This window comes from Lissotriton vulgaris, chromosome 8, assembly GCF_964263255.1.
Source record: "Lissotriton vulgaris chromosome 8, aLisVul1.2, whole genome shotgun sequence".
Classification (NCBI taxonomy): domain Eukaryota; kingdom Metazoa; phylum Chordata; class Amphibia; order Caudata; family Salamandridae; genus Lissotriton; species Lissotriton vulgaris.
In genome coordinates, this window is record NC_141696.1 from 466,586,490 (window position 1) to 466,611,354 (window position 24,865).

Consider the following 24,865-nt stretch of genomic DNA (forward strand, 5'->3'; position numbering starts at 1 on the left):
AAAAAAGAACATAGGGTTTTGTTAACTATCTTTCCACATGTTATACTGCAAAACACCTTGCAAATTAGGCATGACAAAGGTTAAACATTGAAAATGTACTTTAAAAAAAATTCTCAAATGCATAACAATCCTTCCCAAAATAACAGCAGTGGCTTACATTTAAACCCTTGAAACCCCAGACTACCCAAACTGCCCTTATATACGCCCCAACAAAAAAATACAGACAAGAAAAAGCATGCAAAATAGAACAGTTTTGCCCAGTGATTTTTAACCTATGGTCCACCTCACCTACTCAGTGGATCCACAACTGTTTAGAAAATTAAATATTATCAGATTAATAAAGTATATATATGTAAAAACCCCAAAAAGAAATGTTTTAAATTGTAAAACACTCTGTAAATATAAAGAAGAAAACTGAAAGTGGAGGCAAGGCTAAAAATGAATTTGGTATCCTTAGGTTGAATTGTGGAAGCAGTGCAAGCACAGCAAACAAAGTCTAATCTAGATGACTTTGGCCTCAATTGAAGCATTGGGAGGCACTGCTAAAAAGAGTGCATGCATTGGGAGCTGAAGAGTGACGTGCTAGAGTCTAGCATATCGATTCATCTTTTTGAAATGAAACCACATCTTCAAAAGAGCCAACCTTTTTTGTTAAAATGACCATTTCAGTTTTTGTACAGTTTTAGATAATTAAATAAATTGATTTCATTACTTGTGTATCTGGTTGTTGTATTCTTCTTTATGAGTTTTTGTGTGTATGATTTTGTGGTTCAAAGCATAGATATTGCTTAGGCCTGGTCCCCTGTTTCCAGCAATGAGTCAGCGGTGGTCCACATAGGTCAAGAGGATGGGATGGAGGTGGGTGACCAATTTCACCTTACAAAGATGTAGGCCCTCATTTCGAGTTGTGTAGGGTAGAAATTCCACAGTTTCTCTGTGGAAGTACCATCCCAAACGATTACAAATAAAACAAGTGGTAAACACACAGTAATTCCAGCAAGCGGCGCTTTATTTCCCATTCCAGGGCTTAAATGAGTAAAAACTGGTCAATCAGCTGATAATACCACCCAGTATCGGTAACACCAAGCCTGGTATCACCACCCCAGTGTTATAGGCCAACTGTAATGAAGCCCTTAGTTCTATAAGCTAAGTTTTTATTATAATAATCTTTGATTGATTTCAGTACTGAATCAAATTTGTGTAGCATACATCTCTGATGATTCAGTGCTTTTCCATACTTGCCCGATTGTTTGACTTTCCCAACCACTAGCCAATTTAAAAGTTTATATAAAAACTGCAACTTGTTTAGGATCACTTTCTTGGAAGCCATCAAGGCCTCAGATGGGAGCTATGTGACCCTAACACAGCACAAGAAAAGACCTATCGAGGTGCAAGAGTGCGAGTAAGGAAACCCCCCAAACTAAGTTCTAGTTAGGAAGTTCAACCTCTCAAATACCTAGGCACTAGATATTACAACTCTGCCACATTGCCACAAAATGTTCATCATTGTCCCCATCATGGACGGCTGGATTGATTGGCACATCTATTTGTGGATTGTTACTATTTTTCATCAAATCACAGAATATGAATGGTTACATCCTATGTGGTTCATCATCTGATAGAAATAATAAGTTGTTGTATGTTTCAGCCAACCTTTATACCTGGTCCGAAGTCACCCAAAGCAAAACAAGTTCAGGCACAACCACCAAATAGTTGGGACAGTTTATTTAAATAAATGTATATTATTATGTTTCTCACAGGCACCCATAATTGTGCAACTGTACCTTCTGGAACATACTGTATTTCTCCTCCAAGGTTAATTGTCTCTGTGCCATTTGTTATGACGATTTGTAGTGATATGCCCTTGTGTAGCTCCTCTTTCGTCTCCCCAAACTCTGCGTAACAGTTCTGTAACTAAATCAAATGAAAGTTACATCCATTTCCTGGATTTATTCAGGACAAAATGAACACATATCCCATAAGTGACGTGATCTTTAGTTAGACACTATCCGCCCCCTCCCTTAGCTACTCTGTAGCGTGTAATCAGAGCTCCACAATGAGTAATTCTCATTCAGATGTCGTGAAGTGATTCATACATGGAGCCGAGTTCAGGCCAACCAGAGCACTCTTGGGCATTGCAGGAGTCAATTCATTTCAGCTTCAGACCCTTGGAGTTGAAGCTGGCAAAACAATGGTAGGGCCTCACACTCACAATATATATCCCCCCGCTGTGACGCGCAGAGTGGGGTCTGCAACACAAGCAAAGCAGGTAGTTGTTGTTGCAGGCCCCTCTTGGGTCAGCTATAATGTGTGCGTGTGCGTGTGCATGGGGGTGCATGCACGCACGCACTCACACGCGCATGTGCTCATACTGGGAAACAACCTTTACAACGCAACTTTTACACCACGCTACCATTACAACGAAACTTTTATAACGCAACATCCATTACAACGCATGCATTTACAACGCAACCATTACAACGCATGACACTACAACGCACACCACTACAACGCATACCATTACAACGCAGAGCATTACAACACATAGTACCCTTACACTATCCAACACTTACCCTACTGTTGCACACCCTGGAGTTAGAATAGTAATTTTTACCCCTACACTATCCAACACTTACCCTACTGTTGCACCCCCTGGAGTTAGAATAGTAATTTTTACCCCTACACTATCCAACACTTACCCTACTGTTGCACCCCCTGGAGTTAGAATAGTAATTTGTACCCCTACACTATCCAACACTTACCCTACTGTTGCAGTTGCACCCCCTGGAGTTAGAATAGTAATTTTTACCCCTACACTATCCAACACTTACCCTACTGTTGCACCCCCTGGAGATAGAATAGTAATTTGTACCCCTACACTATCCAACACTTACCCTACTGTTGCAGCCCCTGGAGTTAGAATAGTAATTTTAACCCCTACACTATCCAACACTTACCTTACATGCAATGTAATGTTATGCGTTGTAATGGTATGCGTTGTAAATGTAGTATGCGTTGTAGTGGAATGCGTTATAAAGGTCGTTTCAAAGAATTCGTTGTAATGGCATGCGTTGTAATGGTATGCGTTGTAATGGATGTTGCGGTGTAAAAATTGCGTTGTAAAGGTAGGCGTTGTAAATGTATGCGTTGTAACGTCATACATCCGCTCAAACTGGGTCAGGAAAATAGGTCAGCGGTAGGTGCAATGCCTCGAGTGAGGAAATGTTGGAGCAAGGGTGGATGTGTGCAAGATTGAAATGGGAGAAACCCCCAGTGGGAGAGATAAGGGATCAGCATAGGTGCCTTGCTTGCGGCGGGGAGCAGGGTGTTAAGTGTGCACCTGTGCATCTTTGTGCATATATACATGGCACACTTGTACTTGTTCTTATGCTCTGTGGATAATCACTGACATTCGGGACTGCCATTGGCATCTAGTGAAATGCTGGTTGGGAAGGTCATCTGAGGGCAATATCTTGAACACTCTCACTTAAATGTGGTCCTAGTACACAATGGTGATAATTATGCTACAGGACATCTGTTGGGCATTCTTGGTCTACTAGTGGCCACCTCTGGCATAACGATGGCCTTCCCAGGCATAATGGTGCATTTTGAATGTGATTAATCTCAGGCATTATGTAGTTCGATTCGAGCATAGTACCGGTCGTACGCCAAACACGGCAACTGACACCTCTTGAGTTGTTCAGTACTCTCCTTTGCTGAAAACTAGTGAAACAAAGCCGTCTACTGGGAGCAACACAAGGTATGTTATTGTGAGCATTGCAGTGAATTCAAATGGGTTTTGTTTGTTCCTTGAATCATATCTAATCTTTAACTTTTATTTTTTCAGTGAATTTTTGGATTTTTGGGGCTATGCTCTGTGTGACATCTGGTCATGGGTTGTGGAGCTCTGACCTGTGTGTGATTAGTCGGAATTGGACCTGGAATGCGGGGACCCAGGGGGAGTGAGGCGCGAGCTGGTCTCCCCCTTGGTAACTTCGCATGATGAAACAGGCCACAGTTTTAGATAGGTTCAGGTAGGTAAGTGGGCGGAGCTTAGCTGTAGGGTTTATAAGGTGTGTTTTGAGCAGGAAGTTATTAGCTAAGGTAGTGCCCAGGTGGTTAGGTCGTTTTTGAACCACCCACCCACCCACCCTTGTTTTTTCTTTTAGGGCAGCTAATGAATTCTTGCATTAATTTCTGTTTTATGTTATGAAATTTTACTAAGGTGGCCAAATTTTGAAATTGTTAAAGAAAAAAGGTTATTCTGCCACTGTAAGAGAGGTTATAGCCTAGGGGCCTCATCTATGAAAAGTGATGCATCGCTGCGTGAAAACAGCGATGTGTCACTTTTCAATGCGCCCTCCTTCCGACACCAATGGTGCGTCATAATTACAGTATGACGCATCATGGCGCAAGGAGTTACAGATACGTCAGTATTTCTGACGTATCTGTATGGCGCAAAAGTGACGCATTGCTGGAGTGTGTCACAAAAGTGACGCAACTCCAGCAATGAGTTCTTTCACATGGAGCAAGCCCCATGTGAAAGGGCCTGCATCAGTGTTACGCCTGCTGTGAGGCAGGCGTAAGAAATGGACGCATTTGTGGCCTAGAAGTGGCGCAGTGAAATCTTATAGATTTCACTGCGCCCCTTCTATGACCCTTTCTTGCGTCAGAATGCCCCCACTGCATACATTATACCTGGCGTAGGTATAATGTGACGCAGGGGTTTACAAAGTGACGCATCTACCTAGATGCGTCACTTTGTAAATGTGATGCACAACGGCACATTTTTTGCGCTGCTGGTGCGTCAAAGTGACGCATCGGTGGCGTAAAAGTGGCACACAGCCTCATAAATGAGGCCACTTGAATTTAGCTAGGCTAGAGTACGTGACTTATTTTGCGACCATGAATGCTGGGATTTGCTCCTGTCCATGGAACCCTAATGTCACCAAGGTTCCATGGCAGCCTCCCGGGTGACTAATGTGAGGCAGCAGTTGGCTCGCTGACTGTGGCTGAGGTGTAGATAATATGACAAGCGCGGAGAATCACGCCGCGCGCACTTAGGACCCGGCCTCTCCGAACCCCGCCCGCCCCTGGTCTCTGGTGGTTGGTCGGGCGGACGGCCCAATCGGCGTCCGGCCGACCCATTTCTGGTCCGGCGATATCGCGTGACCTGGGGGTCAGGAGGTGGGGACTCTGGGCCTATTTAGGGTCAACTCCCTGTGACTGGAGTCTCTGTTCCCGCTATCACTCCTGGATACCTGACTGCTCACGCCGGCACCTGGCCATTCTCGTGATCCTGGCCGGCTTTCCGAAACTCTAGAAGCAGAAGGATCGAGCATCGTTCGTGTTGCCAGGTAAGGGGTCGAATGCCTCGGGGGGCCTCGTGGGCAGCCGTGAGTCACGGTGGGTGCTGGGAGGGGATAGGAGTGTCGCTGCCTTACGGGGCTTACGGCTGTGTGCGGGGATCCTCGTGGTACGGGCTCCTGCCGGGCGGTGTGAATGGTGCTTAGGGGTGCGGGAGCAGGGAACTCGGGGCGCGTTAGGTGCTATAGCAGGACAGTGCGAAGCGCGATATAGATAGCATGGCGCCAAAAAAGGGAGGACAAAAGTGAAAAGATTCTGAGCCTGAATTGGCACAGATTATGAAATTACTGCTGAAGAAGTTGAGCAAGGAGGCTCCCGATAGCGGGGATGAGAGCGATTCTTCCCGGGGAGCGCAGCCTGAGGTAGTAGAGCGGCAGCGCAGTGTGGGGGCCACCGAAGGCCGCTTGTCCGCCATTAAAGAAGAAAGCCAAGGCTCAGCCTAAAAGGAAAGGGGGAGCCAGGCAGGAGAAGAGTAGGCCTAGCCCTGCCAGGGGGAAGCAGGACGAGGGATCAGTAGGTCCCGTCCCCACGCCTCCGTTAGATGCAGAGCAGGTTTACCCTTCTGATCCCATCCCGAATGTGCCCGCGCCAGTAGACCCGGTGGGTTCAGTTTTATCTGAGATTAGGGAAGCGCTGAAGGCGCTGGCTCCGGGAGGCGCGGTACCAATGGTTACGGTCCCTCCGGCCCCACTCCCACCGCAGCCGGTGGCCGCAGTGGCAGCCGCGGGTGATCCATTAGATAGCTTGCTGGCGTCAGTTTCCACATTAGTGGGCCAATTATCAGCTCTGGAAAAAGTATTAGAGAGAGTTAGCGCTGGAGCGGCGGCACCATGGGTGCCCCCGCGGGCCACTGAACAGGGCGCATTGCAGGACATTCAGAGGCAGTTGGCGCACTTAGTCGAGTCGCGCAAGGCGTTGCCCAGTGTAGCGATTGGAGCCCATTCCCCCGCGACAGCGATAGCTGTAACATCTACAGGAGGTAAGCCTGGTGACGCTACGGCAAGGAGCAGCGAGGTGGGGGCTAGTCAGGGGAACGTGTTGTCTCAGTCAGGGATGTTAGCTACGCATGTGAGTATGGAAATGCGAGAGAAGATTTGGAAGGGTGCCTCCGTATATATATTCTCGCTTATCAGGCCAAAGAGAAGAGAGGAGGATTACAAGGACAGAGAGAGGAAAGAGCACTCCTTCCGAGACCGGAGACCTAGGATTGAGGAAACAATAACAAATTGGTTGTTCGGCTTTCACGTGTATGTGACAGTGTTGTTGGAAAAGAGGCCAGAGTTGGCGATTCCGCTGGTGTTTTATACCAATAAGATCGTGAAGGCTCACTCCACTCATGGAGGTTCAGCTTGGCTGACTTATGATAGGGAGTTTCGCTGGGCGAAGGAAGAAAACCCCTCCATTTGTTGGGATCAGGTTGAGGTCAATGCCTGGTTAGAGAGCGTGAGCAATAGGGAACACCCAGCTAGGCAGCCTTTTCGGACTTCTCAGGGAGAACCGGGCGAGAAGAATGGTACATGTTGGGCATTCAACGGCAAAGGGTGCAAATGGCCCCCCGGGCAGTGCAAGTTTAAGCACGCATGCGCCTACTGCGGTCACCCGTCCCATCCCGAACCCAAGTGCAACAAGAAAACCAAAGAACGGGGGGGTACAGCCCCTAAGGATATCAAGCCTTCCCAAGTCTAAATTGCCTACTCCAGTGGATATTGAGAAGATGGTTTTTTGGTTGAACAGGTACCCAGACAAGGCAGCTGCTAGGATGTTGTTCACGGGTTTTTCCAGGGGATTTCGGATCCCAGCGTCTCATGTCCCCCCTATTAATCAGTGTAGGAATCAAATGTCAGCGAGAATCCATTCCTCAGTAGTGGCCACAAAGGTGGAAAAAAGAGCGGGCCTTAGGCCGGGTAGCAGGCCCTTTCCCGGCTCCTCCCTGGGAGAACTATGTGTGCTCTCCTCTGGGAGTAGTGCCCAAGAAGGAGCCGGGACAATTCAGGATGATTCATAACCTATCTGCACCGAAGGGTGCATCAGTGAACGATGCCATCGACCCAGCAGTATGCTCAGTGACGTACTCGTCCTTTGATGCCGCGGTTCAGAAAGTGAGGGAGCTGGGCCGGGGGGCGTAGCTAGCAAAAACCGATATTGAGTCAGCATTCCGCTTGTTGCCGGTGCACCCCGAGGATTACCATTTGCTAGGCTTTCAGGTGCAACAGCAATTTTATTATGACAGATGTATGCCTATGGGTTGTGCGGTCTCCTGCAAGTACTTCGAGACCTTTAGCTCCATGCTGCAATGGGTGTTTTCGCAAAAGTCAGGATGTACGGATGTGGTGCATTACTTGGACGACTTTATGGTGATGGGCCCCGCGTCTTCAGAGGCCTGCGCTTTGGCCCTGAGTCAGCTGGTGGCTATGTTGAAGGAATTTGGAGTGCCGCTGGCACCGAGCAAGACGGTCGGCCCTGACACGTGCATGTCCTTCTTGGGCATCGAAATTGACACGGTAGCGGGAGAATGTAGATTGCCAATGGATAAAGTAAGAGCCTTTTCCCTAGCCATTGAAGTAGCCTTGGCGTGTCCGAAGGTGACGTTGCATCAGTTGCAAGTCAGCTAAATTTTGCTTTGCGCATCATTCCCATGGGGCGCCCTTTCTCGAGGTCTATAGCCAGAACGATGGTTGGTCTTACCCAGAAGCACCATCGGGTGCGATTAAAGGCAGGGGTTAAGGAGGACCTCAAGGTGTGGCGAGACTTCCTGACAGATTTCAACGGGCGGGTAGTTTGGCCCGCACCGCCGGTGTCCAGTGTTGAACTAGGCCTATACACCGACTCAGCCGGGAGCGTTGGTTTTGGGGCGATCTTGGCCCCTTCCTGGTGCGAGGCGGTCTGGCCAGCAGAGTGGCACTTAGCAGACTTGACAAAGAATTTAGCTTTCTTAGAGCTTTTTCCCATTTGGGTGGCAGTTACGGTCTGGGCGGAACGCTTCAGGGACAGGGCAGTGACCTTCTGGTCGGATAACATGGCGTTGGTTCAGGTTATCAATCGGCAAGGGGCGACTTGCCCGCATGTGCTGAGGTTGCTGAAGCTGTTGGTGTTGGCATGCTTGAAATTGAATTTGACCGTTAAAGCTGCGCATATACCTGGTGTTGATAACCATGCTGCTGACGCTTGGTCTCGTTCCTAGTTGCAGGACTTCCGGAGGTTCCACCCGCAGGCGGAGGAGCACATGACGACGTTCCCTACGTCACTGTGGAAAATTGGAGCCCCGCTTTAGCGGGGCTGGTAGGTGCCGCTCTGAGTGATCGCACCAAACGTGCCTATCAGTCACTGTTTAATGTGTATAGACCATTTGTGGAGCAGATGGGTAATGCGAGGATTTTTTCTACGGAAACAATGTATGCCTTTTTACAGGTTCTGCGGGATCAGGGCAAAACAGTGTCCTATGCTAGGGCCTCCCTGGCAGCGATAGGCTTCTTTGCTAAACTGGCGGGGGAACGGGGCCCCGGGGAGTCATTCTTGATCAGGAAGGCCTTGGCAGGATGGGCCCGATTAGACGGGCCATGGCGGGACTGTCGTAGGCCTTTGGATCTCCCGACCTTGATTGATATTTTGGGGGTACTGCCTGTTATTTGCCAGTCACCATTCGAGGGATCCATGCTGGGGGTGGCCTTCTGCTTGGCCTTCTACGGGGCCTTTCGCCTGGGTGAGATAGTTGGGGCCTCCAGGGTAGACCATGGGGGAGGCTTGCAGTTCAAGGATATCTCCATTTCCCCGGGGGGCCTAGTAGTGCGGTTGGGGCGGTCCAAGACAGACCAAACTGGAAAGGGGGTCGCCATCCATTTGCTGCCAGCCCCGGGGATAGCTGCCTGCCCCGTATCCCGCATGCAGGCGTACCTGGCCTGACGCCCAGCAGGGGGGGTCGGCTCTTTTCGTCCATGAGAATGGGGATTGCCTGTCCCTATATCAGTTTAAGGCAGTATTTGGGTTGGTTCTGGGGAACCTGGGCCTGGGAGCAGTGGGCTATTCTTCTCATTCCTTTAGGATTGGCGCCGCAACTTTGGCGGCGGGGGCCGGTCTCGCTCCCAACATGGTGAAAAGCGTAGGTCGCTGGACCTCTGACTGCTATAAGCGATATGTACGGCCTGTATTGTTGTAAAACATATGTGTGCAGTGTCTAACGGCTTCATCTCTCTCCTTTCTGATTAGTATGCCCGCTTCCGTGGTATGGGTCCTCGGGCACTCTTTCGAGCGTCGCGCGGCGGTGCGCTTGCAGCGAAGAGAGGTGGTGAAACCGGCCGCATTGGCCGAGACCGAATTCGTATGGCATGGCGTTGGAGGGATGCGTATCCGAGATTTGAGGCGGATCGTCGAGGAGCTCAGGGCACGAGAGCACAAATCGCCGGATTGGATTATTTTGCATTTGGGAGGCAACGACATGGTCGACAGAGGGCGCTTGGCCGTCAAGGAGGCCCTACTAGCAGAGTTTGCATGGCTGGGACATGAGTTCCCATCAACGAAAATAGTATGGTCTGGCATGATATCACGCAGGGCATGGGGCCCAGGAGTGCGTCCTTGATCTTTGAACGTCTCGGTGAGGCGATTGAACAGCGAACTAGCAAGGTTGTGCTCAGTGAAGGGCCGCTTGCGCTACCTCCAGCACCGGATGATTTCCGGAGCAATGATGTACCACCAGGATGGGGTACATTTGTCGGACTTTGGAGCTGATACTTTTATCCGAGAACTTTGGTCATTTATCCTGAAAGCAGGTGGGGAGGGTGTCAGACCTGTGGGCCTTGGCCACCCTTGTGGCGGAGAAGAGACCTGCGATCAGTAACTAGTGGCTAAACAAAATGGATGGGAGACCGCCTGCCGGGATCCATAGGCCAGCTCTGAGGAGGGATATGGCAAGCTCTCCACTGGGAGGAAGTGACCACTGGCTGGGGAGGCTAGGGCGACAGATTTCAAGCCTCCCGGGCGACCCTGGGCAGCCTGGTGGTCGAGAGGTGGGCCCCGGTAATGGCGGACAAGGATCGAAGGGCGGGACCCACCACTCTAAGGGGCAGGTGCACGGCACTTGGCGTAGGGTGCCCAGTTGCGTGATGCGAACCAGATGGTGTTCCTCCCTTAGGGTTGGGAAGGTGTTGGAGCATGGTATGCTCATAAAAGTAGTTATGAATGTAACTTGTAAATAAAGATATGCATGTTATTGTTTGTCATGTTTATACAATGTTGTGAATAAACATGGCCTTTTTTACCCCACCTGAATCTCTTGGTGGTTTCAAATGTGGGGATCTTGCATGTCTAGGGTAGTTGGGCGGCGGGGGAAGATCTGGAGGGTACGGGTCCTAAACTGGTGATTCACCTGACTCCGTGTGGTGCCCAACTTTTCATTTTTACAGCCAACCCAACACACCATGGACAGCCGTGTACCTAACCCGTAAAGCCATCCACTCCTGCTGCTCATGGCTTACGTCTTTTGGACTTGCGCAGCCAGGGCCAGATAGAGGGCCTTCACTCGCCCTGTCCTTCAATCTTGCTTTTAGTTGTGCCGTATATGAGTATTCATTTTTTGCGTGTACTTGAAACCCACAAATTCAGAGAGATGCACGTTTGTGAAAATGGTGCCCATTTCCATTTCCTAAATAGTGCCCTCGTGTTTGTGGATTTTTACATACTTGAAAGTTTACTGCCTACTAGTAATGATCTTCTCATAATGTGGTTGATTTTTTTACATGCTGCCGGATACCCTTTCACTCATTTTTGTAGCCTACAACTGTTCATCTTGTCTCCCCTTTTCTGTCAGTTTTTTGCAGGGTGCGAAACTTTCAAATTCATGCGAATTTGTGTGTTTCAAGACTGCAAATAAACATAAATACGCCCCTTCATCATCCAATAACATTTCTTAAAAATTCAAATGTAATTGACAGAACTCGCAAGTTTTTAGCTCACAAGTTTAAGGGGCAGAGATATCTTTCAATTGAAACTCTTCTATTTCTATGGTCGCCCAACAAATTTCAGAAAAGACTATCTCAAATAGATAGATTTACACCAAATCGAAAAAAGCATCCTTTCAGAATAAAGTTCTGCTTTCTTACATAGGTTAGTGTAAATCTGTTCATTTATTTGGATGTTATGGCAATGTGATTGTATTAAATGCAGAAATGCAGTGATATTAAAATCCATATTTCACAGGAATAGTGAAATAGGGAAAATATTTACCTGGTACCTGTGAAATATGGCTTTATCGTAATAACCCCGCAAACCACTGGGCAGCGTTTTACCATTGTCAGGGCCAGGGATTATGTGAAAACGCAGAACAAAGTTATGTGGCAACGTTATCTAAATCATGTGGCAAGAAAAGGCAAATTATGTGGCACATCTTTAGCACTATTATTCTGACTCATTGGAGCTAAACACATCAATTTTGTTCAAATCTGCAAATTATGCTGAAATTATGTAGCAGGGGTGGTAAATCCATAATTACACAGTAAATGCCACATGATCTCATAATTCCATTGTCCCTGGGTTGTTTTATGAAGAATCCATGCATGATATAAGTATAGCCCAGTACTTTATATAATACACGTTTGCATGCCTTTATTACACTAAATTCAGTTGTAAAAAACAATGTTTCAAGGGATCCATGATATATATTGTGAATTATGAAAAATATATCATGTGTCCCTGTCAAAAATGGGTTTCATCATAGTAATGACAGTCCGACCAAAAGGACCCAGATATTGAGTGATGGTTGCCAAGTGCTTCTGGTTCCATATTATTATTCTTTAATTAAGGGTCATATTTAGAGGAAGCATGTTTATGCAGCAGATTGAATAGCGAAATTGACAAATTTGTAAATGTGAGGGGTGAGGGCTGGTTGACAGACTTTGGAAACCTTGGTATTGTATTCTTTATGGGGTAAGGCTCTCACCTTAAGGACTTTGATACTGTTAGATATCTCTGCCTGATATAGGCAGCACTGTACAGCTCTATGACCTCAAACGTCAGGTGAAAGAAACACTCATGTGAGTTTGGAAGCAGTCTACACTCATGCTCTCAAAGCAGACAATTTGTTCTCTTTGGAGGAAGAGTGTACTCTCAGATTGCTAGAGAGATTTTGCCTAAAATTTTGGCCTCCAGCTTCCCAGCAGAGCACTGCTCCTTGATGATTCAAAGGGAGAGAGAATACGCCCAGGAGCACACTCAGGTGAAGACTTGCCCAAGAGTGGGCCTGTCTGTGCCCATCCATGTCTGAACAAGACCGTGCCAGCCCAAACCTCATTTGCCTAATCTGCACATTTTTGAACATCATGGAATGAAGTGAGCCTTCAGAGGACACATTTGAAGTACATTCGGTGGCAGGACCACAAGGCCCATCATTCTTGCTACACCCCAGAAGACTAAAATATACAAAAAGGTGATGAATGGAATGCCTGAATTAATCTCAGCCACTGGAAATTACTCAGGCTGCATCTCAATACATAGTTATTGTGCACACTATTTCACTTAGTTTGGACCCAACTTATATGCAAATCAGTCTTGACCATGCTTCAATCAGAGCTATCTATCCCAAACTGCCCCAGAGAAGGGGCTTGCATTTTGGCACTGCTCAGCCTAGAGCGGGCACATTTGCTCCTGTCAGATTCCGGAGGGGGCTAGGCTCCTCCATTTACATTTCCAAATTTGAAGAGTAAGATGGGTAAGTGAAAATCCCCTTGTCCCCCTGGCTCTGGTGCTCCAAGGGGATCCTGGAAATGTCCCTCTATCATCTCATTTCTTAACTCAGCAGGCGGGGCTTTAAATGAAGAAATTCAATGGGTGGAGGACAAATTGGGAAAAGGGGTAAACATATACAATTGCCACTACTGCCCAACTCACGGAGGAGAAGAGTAGGGAAGAATCCGGATTGGTATTTGAGAAACCACCCAGAGGCCCCCCATTATGGCTTGATTTCCAATAGGTAGTCACAGTGGCTCAGGTTTATCATGACCCAGTTACCTCCCCTTCGGAATCCGTTCAGCTTGCAAGGAAAAAGAAAAAGAAGGATATGGGTGTTAGAAAGAGGACAGTTAGTCTGAGGGCTAGACCTTCCAAGGGCACCAATGTCCCTTCAGAAATTGGGGACTCACAAAATCATGATATAAATGCAGACTTAACACAAACATTGAATATTTTAAATATGCATATTGAAGCCTTGATGAATAATTTTTATGAGAGAGTTGACATTTTAATTTAAAGTTTTGTGGAAGGTTTATAGGATATGATGTCCAAGTTAGAATCTTTTATTAAGAACCTGTGCCTCTCTTTAGTAGAGAAAACAAAACCAGGTGGATAATCTGTGCACCTCCTCGCAATCTGCAAATGTGCCCCGCGGTAATCATACCAATTTGGCTCAGAATTAACCCTCCATTAGCCATTCTAGCAATACCAACAGAACAGAAATTCCTAGGAGTATGACAGAAGGTAGATTCTTGTCCACTTCAATGTCCACTTCAACAGGCATCTCAGATGAGAGGTGTTTGTTTTCTGAGACGGACGAGGCTCTTCATAACCTAGACCCCACTCCCCCCCCCTCACCCCGATACCCCACATCCAGTGGTATTGAACTGCATTGAGAACTAGAGATAGGAATGGTAGTTTTCCCATTACTTCCCCCGTTAGAGTATTGAACCCTAAAAATAGGCTACATCTCCCTCCCAGAGTCCACCCCATTGGTGTCCATTCTTACCAGAGTTCCGAAACTGAGACCATAAATGGGAAACTAATCTCCAACTCAAAAATATAGTTGTCCATTGGTGTAACAGGCAGATGGAGGGAGGGAATCTTCTGACCTCTCATGTCAACAGGGTCACTACTGATGTCTGAGATCCTACCATTTGGTACTGGTGTAACCTGTATGCTATTCGTAAATCAGAGGAGTTGCAGGGTAAAGATTGAGCGAAACACTGTGTTAAAGTGTATCAGGCATCATTATTTACATGCGGTGCTCCAAGGACAGAAGGGAGCCACAAGTCCCTACCCACCCTTGAGGACTTTTTTCCCCAAAAAATACAATACAAAATCAGTCCTGAGCACTCAATAATAAATCAAAATTTCAAAATCCACACATGTTCATCGTTGTAAGGATTGTTCCTTATTGGCACTTCTTATATCTACTGTTCCATCACCATTGCGAACATTAGTGTCCTTTCTTATGGTAAAATATTTGCCACAAGTGTTGCATGCAGTGCAACCTCTTTATTGGGAAAGGGCTCAAAGTTAAAGAAAGAGTGATCAGATGGGACATTCTATGTTCGTGTGCAAAACACCTCCCAGCGCAAAATATAATAAAAGGGTAAGAAGAAAAAGTTGTAAAAGTAGAATCCACTACTTGTATCTTAGTTAAGTGGGTAAATAAATCACCAAAAGTTGAAGTATTGGTCTACTGTCTATAGAGGTCCTATGGCTTACCCTTATGTCATATTCCAGACAAATCTTCCAAATTGAGCATCGTGTATACTAGGTCTCCAATAACTAAAGACAAATAAGAGTCACACCAGTACTGGCATATCCCTCAAAGGTAAAATAAGTATATCTTCAGTATGACCACAGTTCTTACCAGAGAATATATATTAATATTATGACCACCTTATACATGTTCTGTCTCAGTCGTTCTAGTCCAATATATATGAGTAATCATTAAGGTTCCAGATTGTCTCTGAAACGTAATTACAAATATAAAGGGTCAGTACCTTCCGAGACAGTCTCACAAAATGATTAAAAAAAATCTAAGACCAGAAATCAAAACCAGCATATATTGTATAGAAGACAAAACTGATTGGCAAAATAATTGTGGTAAATACCACCAGTGCTATACCCAACTGATCATGTAACAGCAAATCTTCCTGCAGATCAGTATATACACATATTTACAAAACAATTGTCCAAGTATAGGAGCCTCCAAGGAATCAAAAATCTTATTTAAAGACTACTGGAGTGTAGCTATATTAAAGTGGTGAATCATAATGCATTATATAAAAGAAACATAAAGTTTATATGAATCTGGTGTAGTCTCACATTATAGTTTGTAATATTATTAGTGTGATCAATCTGTAATGAGCATGCAATATCAGTAAATGCATGTAAGAAGACTTGGCAAACATATTAGGTATTGTTCACATTATTAGAACAATGCTTGAGACGGCATAACAATATTTGTAATGTCCGTACGCACCTAATGAATATACTGGTTCCTCATTTGATTTTCATGATTATTTGTGGTATAAGCAGTCATTCCTCAGGTAAAGGATCAATATTTGGCGGTTAAAATCTATATTTTGCATACAATTAAATGCAAGTCAGCTAAATCCGTTACATATTATGTAGTAATAACTAGGATAGATAGGAGGACCTAACGGTATGCATCAAGACAATTCTATATGTATATTAGGGAAATCTTACAGATATTAAATCAGGCCGGTCAATCAATCTGCTATTACATGGGGCAATATATCAGGTCACTAACTCATTAGAAAATACTATAGAGCGATAGAGCATGTCTTCAGAAGTAATATAGCAAATTGAGTCTATCTTAATTAGTATAGGTTAAAATGAAAATTATCATAGAGGCCACATGTGAAAAAGATATTATATATTAGTATGAATGTAAGTTCTTATCAAATACTAGTTATTACTTAAATCAGGTGCCCAGGAAGTACTGTAGTTAATAATCAAAATTCAAACCCATTTCAGCAGCATGTAATCTCATAATCTAGAGTGCCTCACATTGGTGTAACCTAAATTCTTGGTTACCTCCCCTTACAACCCCTTGTATTGTTTCAATTCCATGCAACCTACAGCTCAGGTGTGTAACCTAAGCCTCACAATCTTTTGCATGTGCTGCAATGAGGTATCTGTCATCATGTTGCTTAAGTGCTATAAAATGTTCTGCAATACGTTTCTTGAGCGTCCTAATAGTACTTCCCAGATCTATTTTCTGACATTTTCAAATCACAGCATACACAACAAACTTGGTGGTACAATCAATGTGTGTGCATATCTCAAATTCTTTGGACTTGTTATGAGCAAATTCAGTAATACCATCGATAGCTAGTCTGCACAGACTGCAATGTCGACATTTATACGATCCAATGGTCCTCCTGTTTAACCAAGTTTCACACACTTGTTGTTTGGGGTAACTAGGACTAATAATGTTACGTATAGTGTTACCTCTATGGAATGTGACCCCAGGTGAGTTCGTTATAAAAGGTTTTAGTGTCTGGTCCTCTGTAAGTAAGTGCCTATGGCGTCTTAACATGTTAAATACCTTATTTGAGTGTGGGTGATAATTCATAATCATCCTCACTAGTGTCTTGTTGTTACTTTTAGCCTTCTTGGTTTGTTTGAGTGTCAGTGCGTTTAAGAGCATGTGCCTTCTAACATGCCATAGAGACTGTTTCCTTGGCATATCCTCGTAAGTAGAGGCGTTTCTCAATTTCATTGATATTGTGCTGAAATTCTACTTCAGTACTACAATTACGCCTAGCCCTTACCATTTCCCCATATGGGATTGTATCTTTTTGGCATTTAGGGTGAGAGCTATTCGCGTGGAGCAAGACATTTCAGGCAGTAGCCTTGTGAAACAGGTGTGGCGCAGCGGCCAGGGTGCCTGACTCCGGACTACGTGGTTCTCACAGTTCGATTCCCGGTGCCAGCAGCAGGTTAGCCCAGCACCATGTGACTCTGGGCAATAGCTTGCTTAATCTTCCCGAGGGCCCCTCAGCGCCAGGACAACACTTCGGAGGTAGCTGTGCGCTTTGAAAATACTGGTATTTCACTACAAATACTGGTATTTCATTTCTAAATATCTTGCTTTCAATCTTGCTTCCACTGATACATAGTTCCACATCTAGGAAAACTATTCTTTCTTGGTTATGTTCCATTGTGAAGGTCTATTATAAGTTCTCCAATACCACCCATCCAGATCATCAAACAGTAGTCTATATAACGACTCCAATAGTGTATATTTTTTTCCCTTTTACACCCAGTAGACCCCAGATGCGCACCCCCTCGAACCATCCCATGAACAGGTTGGCGAAAAAAGGTGCAAATCTGGATCCCATCGCAGTCCCGCTGCTCTGTTTATACCAACCTCCATTAAAGAGAAATACATTGTTCTCCAGTATGAGTTGTGACATGACTATTAGCATATTTGAGTGGCACTTAAATTCAATGGATCTCCTGTAACAAAGGCATTTCATAGCCCTAATTCCATAATGGTACAGTATATTCATATACAACAATACTACATCCATAGGAACAAGGATCATACCGTTCTCCCATGTTACATCATTAAGAATATTTCATAGATGTTTGGTGTCCCTGATGTGTGATGGGAGATTGGAAACAGCGGGGCACCAGAAAATGTCAACAAACTCGGATAGTCTGTCAGTCGGACCCCCGATTCCTGAGATGATAGGTTTTTCTGTGGAAAGAGGGAATTCTTATGCATTTTTGGTAGTGTATAATGGCGGGGTAATCTAGGATGGTCCACTAATAAATAGTGGTATTCATCATCACTAAGTAAGCCTTGTTCTTGCCAGCATTTCAAGTTAGAAATAATAAGATTGGAAATCCCTAGCACAGTATTATAATCCAATTTCTGATAACATGTAGTGTCATCCAATTTTCTATGAATTTCATCATCATGCATATTTTTATCCATTACGACTATATTCCCCCTTTTATCTGCTTCTCCTATCACCAAACTGTGGTCTAATCTCAGTTCTTTGAGTACCCTGTACTATTTTGGGGTAATATTATAATGATGATATCGTGTCTTCATTTTTGTCTGATTCAGTTTATTGTTCCAACCATCTAATTCTTTCAGAATAGCCTTAAAAAAGAAAATCAATATTATTGCCACACGATAGTTGAGGAGTCTTGATTTCTTTTTAGGACTACTACTCCCACTTAGGTCTGTACATAATTCGATATCTTGTAGTACTTTATGAATGGTTATAGTGTCATCTTCACATTCCATAATGGAAAGTAACATTGCTGTATCATAAACATTTTGTATTAACATATCCTCAACCAGAGTCATTTGTGCATGCACTTTATTAGATTCAGCATTTGTAACAATGAATTTCTTTAATTTAAGCTGTCTGACAAATGTATATATATCAATCTTGGTATCGATAATTTCATATACAGCATTTGGACAGAAATTCATACCTTTTTTAAGCACTGAAATCATATAATTTGTTAACAATTTACTTGATAAATTCACAACATGAGCATTCAAAGCAGGATTCATAGTCATTATTTGTTCTTGTTCCAAGATCTAGTCTGCATCCCTCGTCTCTCTTTTGGTCCACCCTCTGCCTCTCGTTCCGCTCCTTGTTTTGCCAAAACCTGCCCTCTTGTTCTGGAACTCACATCTTTGTTCCCCATCCTGATCCTCAATACTTCCCGTAAAAAAAGTATTGCCTGCAGTTAAGTTAGATGTACTCTCTGCAGCATCCTCTTCTCCACTCCTCGAGATGTTACTGCAGGATGTGGCAACTTTTTACTTATCAATGGTGTCTTAATTCTTTCTTTGTTTGAATCTTGCTTGACTAAGTGATCAAAACGTTTGGCAAAAGCAAAAACTCTTAAGTAGTCTATTTTGTCCCTCTTAAGCTTCCTAGCTTTTCTCTGTTTGATGTCCTATTCAATTCTGGTAAGAATCTCATCAAGAATATCTTAATTTTTTTGATAGCTGCTAGTGAGTTAAGATCCAAAATCTCCTTTTCAATGGTATCCACTTCTTCTATAAGTTTAGTAACTTTCCTTTCTGCATTTTCCATCAGTATGGTAATCAATGTAAATGAATTACTGGTTAGTTATTTTTCCCAAACTAGTAATAGAACCTCATCCAAGTCATCATACATTGAAAAAATCGGGGAGCATAGTCCCTGTGGTATTCTATTTAAGAGCCACACCATGCCACCATTTTGAAATCTCCGACTTCCTGTCTATTCTAATACATTTTGTCTTGAGTCCCTACCTAGGTTTAGGATTACCTGTGTAACTGCTTTGTTAACTGTTATGCCTTCACTAAGATTCTTAAATAGGTTCTCAGCAACTTTATCTCGGTTCTCCCTTGAGCTCATCTTTTCTTGCCTATTGGCTAACATGTAATTCTGTAAACCCTATACAATATTAGTAAATCAGTGGAGTGGCAGGTTAAAGATTGTGCAAAACAGTGTGTTAAAGTGTATCAGACATCATATTTACATGCGGTGCTCCAAGGACAAAAGGCAGCCACAAAACCCTTCCCACACTTGAGGAATCTTTTTTCCCAAAATACAATAAACCTGTCTGCTATCTAAACATGTAATGTGTCTGTAACCCGAGCACTAACACAGCTGTATGGCACTGATACATCTGCCTAGCAATGCTCCAAGAAAGAAGAAAGAAGAAAGTTGGTTTTGCTTGCCACAGTCTCTCACTCGATGGCATTCACCACAGATATTTACGCCCAACTGCTTTCAAAGATCACCAGTCACCCCTGATTGCTAGTTTTTGCTATTCAGAGATCTCATGATGACCTAACAAGCCAATCAACTCTGTCCATTTTTAGGTGTTGTCAAGATTGGTTTGTGTTTAGCTAGTCTCAGCTTTTGATGGAACAGTAAATAACAATGATCGATCTGAATACCCTATAAAACAATGATGAAGATTATTTAAAGCATTACATACATCACTGTTTTATTAATTTTATTATAAACAAAATACTTTACTTTAAGCTTGCGGCTCCACCCATAGAATTCAGGTGATGTGATTTCAACCTCATACTTGTAGTTCAGCATGTCCTCAGTGACGTTGCAGTCCCAGGTCAAATTCAGTATGCCCAGAGTTGTTCCCATATGCACTCTTAAATTGGTTGGGAGGAGAGCCTGACCTGAAAGAAGTTCATAAAAATGTGATCGAAGAAGTAGAGATCACGGAAATACACTAAAAACAAAAATATGTGTGTTTAAACCTGACAACTTTCCAAAACGTTGTTATGACTGAATTATTAAATCCTTACAGCCGGCTACACCGATTAACAATCCTGAACCTGAGTAATAGGACCAAACTGAGGACGAGGGCCTATAACGATGGAGAGGGCCTTTAAAAACCAGTATAGCCTGAGGTAGAAGGACTATAAGGTTTTTAGAACATTTCTTTCCACTGAGGGTAGAATGTTCTAAATTAAAAAGGAGGAAACAGAAAGACAAACATTGGAGCTGAAGCAGAAGGCTAATTATGCAGGCTATCATTAGCCCTGAGTCACTTCATTGTCTTCAATAGAGCTCTCAACATTGTAATGTTCGAATACAGCCTTATCGCCCACCGTTGAGGGCTATACCGAATGTTAAAGGCCCTGAACCTCATAGGTCTGAGCCACAGGCGAAGGCCTATAACAAGGGAGAGGGCCTCTAAATAGAACATTCAACCTATTGAGGGTAATGTTCTAAATTAAAGAGGGAGAAACATAAATATAAACATTGGAATGTTGTAGCAGAAGGCTTACACCAGCCATTATTAGCCTTGAGTCACTTCATCGTCTTCAACGGACCTCTCAACACTGCACTGTTATAATTATATTTAGACATTTACATCTTTAGTATAGTCACTCAATGAACGGTTTCATACCTAACCTCCACATGCATTGACGGGAATCAATTACAAAAGGTTTGTTTCAACTGTAAATCACCTGTTATTTACTCTGATGCATTCCTGTGTGCAAATGTAGCAGCATTTTATATAACACTAGCAGCCCGTCCCGACGTTGTCCGGGTATGAATTGCTGCCGGGCAGTAGTATATTGTTTTGTAGGATTTCGTTTTGATAGCATTTCTTATCTGTGACAGGGCTGTGAAATGCTCTGATTCACAGTGCACTGCTGATGCACTTAAGAGTGCGCGTTCAGTAGTGTGTGAACTCGAGCTTCCCTACTTTATTTTTCCTTGCAATATTATATAGCACAAACTCGACAACAAGGCATGAGCACAATTTACATTACAGAAGAAAACATTCATTTGTGGTAGGCACGGGGAGACAAAGCGATTTGCCTGGAATCACAGGATGTTGAGCTGATGCCGAGATTCGAACGTAGCTCCCCAGCTCTGAAGTTTTCAATTCTAGAACTCGTGGCGGGAGGTGTGTCTAAAAGTGTATGTCGGTGCTGGCTATCAATGAGAGAGACCTGTGCATTTTTCAAATCGGTGGTGAAAAAATATGAGTATGTTGCTGGAGATGTGGGCCGCCGTGCCACCAATGTACTTACCTGGGGAGGATAAACACCCATTATTCCGCAACTTTCTTTCCGTATACCATCACTCCGCATACTTTCATTACGAAAGTACCATGACTCCGCAATGCCATTATAACGCATGGCATTACATTTTATATGCTTTTACCACACATACATTTACAACGAAATTCGTTGTAAATGCATGAATGGTAAAAGCATGTTTTTTTTAAATGTTTGGATAAGGTAAGTATGGGTATAGGGGTATATGTTTTGGGGTACTGAGGTATATGTTTTGGGGTGTTTGGGTATTTTAAGGGTTCAGATAGTTTTGGGTTATAGGGTACAGGGGTTGTTTTAGGGTTTAGAGATAGGTATGGGTTTTGGGGAACAGGGGTATGTTTAGCGTTCAGGGCTAGGTTTGGGTTTTGGGGCATAGGGGTGTTTTTAGGGTTCAGGGGTAGGTTTAGGTTTTGGGGTAAAGGGGTATTTTAAGGGTTCAGGGCTAGATTTGGATTTTGGGGCACAGGGGTATTTTAGGGTTCAGGGATAGGTTTGGGTTTTGGGGTACAGGGTTATCTTTATGGTTCAGGGCTAGGTTTGGGTTTTGGGGTACAGGGGTATTTTTAGGGTTCAGGGGTAGGTTTGGGTTTTGGGGTACAGGGGTATTTTAAGGGTTCAGGGCTAGGTTTGGGTTTTGGGGTACAGGGGTATTGTAAGGTTCAGGGGTAGGTTTGGGTTTTGGGGTACAGGGGTATTTTAGGGTTCAGGGCTAGGTTTGGGTTTTGGGGTACAGGGGTATTTTTAGGGTTCAGGGGTAGGTTTGGGTTTTGAGGTACAGGGGTATTTATAGGGTTCAGGGCTAGGTTTAGGTTTTGGGGTACAGGGGTATTTTTAGGGTTTAGGGATAGGTTTGGGTTTTGGGGTACAGGGTATTTTTATAGGGTTAAGATGGGTTAGTGTTTAAGGGTGTGCGGATATTTTAAGGAGTAAGGGTGGGTTATGATTATGGGGTGCAGGGGTATTTAAAGGGAGCAGGTTGGACACCCGGAGCTGGAATGAACAGAACCTGGGAAGAAAAAACAATGAAATATTGGGCACAACGCTCGCTTTTTTTCCGTAATCCCGCACCCCGCACACGCCCACGCCCCCAGCACACGCCCACAGCACACAATATGAGACATGGCATGAAGGGCGGAACGTACCACACGCCCCCAGCGTTTGTCACGCCCCCAGCACACACCCACAACACAACGCAGACACTCCCACAAGGGAGTACTTTGCTGGCACGGTTCTTTACCAGGGTTCAATTCCCCGCCTCGGCGGGTCATGGGCTCAATAATTCCACGGACTCGTTAATTCTTGCTCCGGTGCCTTCTCTACTCACGGGTTCACACTCTGCGACCTCGGCGGGTCTTGGGCTCAATAATTCCACGGACTCGTTAATTCTCGCTCCGGTGCCTTCTCGACTCACGGGTTCACACTCTGCGACTCTGGGCAATAGCTTGCTTAATCTCCACATCGGCCCCTCGCGGTGGGATGCCTGGCTTTCACCTTGTGGATACCCTGCCAGGGTTATCTCACAGGGGAATACCAGGACGGGTTCCCTAAGCAAGCGCGGAGATGCCCCAGGGTAAGTCATGCGCTATATAAGCTTCATACATTTACATTTACATTTTACCTTTTAAATGTATATGGTGGGTGTCTGCATAGCCTATGTCCTTCTGCTGCAACTGCCCTTTCCAACGCTGTATTGGATGTTGTGATTGGTGCTGTGGTTCCTGAGATTACCCACCTCAAAGGTTTGGGCTCTCTCTTTCTTATATTAGTTTAGATTTGGATTAGCCCACATTTAGCAAACGAATTTCTGTATGATCAAGAGAATACATGACTTGATACATCAAGAATTTTCTTAAAAACAGTAGTGCAAACTAAATGTAGCTCAGGAATACATCAACAGATAGCCCAAGCCACAGCAGCTTCATTGATACCCTCTAGAAGGTGGCGACTCTCACAATTTCAACAGATACAGCACCATGGTTGGTGGCCTCAGGTGAAGCACTCGGCTTGCACAAGTAATAGGGTGACTAGATTTGTTTACAGCAAACTCCAAACTTAAGGTGCCCATGTGAAACACTGGAACATCCATTTCCAGCACTCTTTTAGGTGTGGTGATAGGCAAGTCCTTTTGATTTTACTAAAATTATATATATTGTCAGTCAGTCAAAACCTTTATTCGGTCATTACGACCATCGAAGTGCAAAGAAGTACCAAGTAGTGGATTCACTAACACATACATTGACTTAATTCATTCTACAAACAAAGTTAACTGACGGATTCAAATAAATCAACTTCATAAAAATGGTTAAAATTGGGACGTAGGGTGGCAAGTAGGCTGGATAAAAGGTTCACACGTATTGGTAGCCTACGGGAATTACATAAATGTGCAAATGCATATAATGTAAAAGTACATTGTTTAAATCATAGCATTAATGCATTATGAGTACAACGTCTGTATTCCAGTTAGGTGGCTCCATCAATTAAAACAGCCAGACTGACAGTAAAAACAACGATTCGTAAAGGAACAATACATTGATAAAAATCTTCAAGCAGGTAGAATAACACCTGGACAGAAATACACTGAGGAGGAGGCTCTCTCTGATTGGACCTCTTGAAAAGATGGAAAAAGGTGCAAGTGCGTTTAGTGCAAGGGTACCATGTTGCATACATATTGAGGAGACCAATGGGGGCACAGCCTACATTATTGTTCACTTAGCTCTGTTAAAAAAGAAGTGGTGGCTCGGGTAAATAAAGCAACAATATGTAAAAGAGTAATTCGGTAATATTGCCATAGCACAAAAAGAGCCCAAGGGATGCTGTGCAGATAACCCTTGTTCATAATCACAGAGGCATGGCCACAAATTCGAATGCTATCAGTATGTGTGGCATAAGCTATGACTATAGGCTACCTAAGATAGGGATCGAGTTAAAAGCTGTAAATGCGGTTCAGCCGTTCTTCAGTACGAGCCTCCTAGTGAACCACATTTTCCCCAGGAATTTGGCTACTGCTTAAGCTATTAGTGGCCTGGTCTCTACTAGGCAGCAAGCTAACATCGGGCTCAACCCACAAATTCCCCAGGCCTATCGCGGAAAGCAGTGTCTGTATATTGCTAAACCACCCAATTTTTTTAAAACCGATCTAGGATAAGGACTTCTTTAAGGGCAGCTACATAGTGGGTG

At 44.3% G+C, this 24,865-nt stretch overlaps 1 protein-coding gene across 2 annotated transcripts in view; it reads right to left on the reverse strand.

The window, feature by feature from the left end:
- Positions 1 to 24,865, reverse strand: part of LOC147697186 (granulocyte-macrophage colony-stimulating factor receptor subunit alpha-like) — a 328,625-nt gene that overhangs the window by 187,680 nt on the left and 116,080 nt on the right. The window contains exons 3-4 of one of the 2 annotated variants that reach the window (XM_086934253.1): positions 20,130 to 20,290; positions 1,785 to 1,914 (exon numbers count right to left, since the gene is read on the reverse strand). In XM_086934253.1, coding sequence (XP_086790379.1) covers positions 1,785 to 1,914; positions 20,130 to 20,290 — 291 coding nt within the window. The remainder of the gene's footprint in view (positions 1 to 1,784; positions 1,915 to 20,129; positions 20,291 to 24,865) is intronic. The other variant, XM_086934255.1, reaches the window with a different exon arrangement.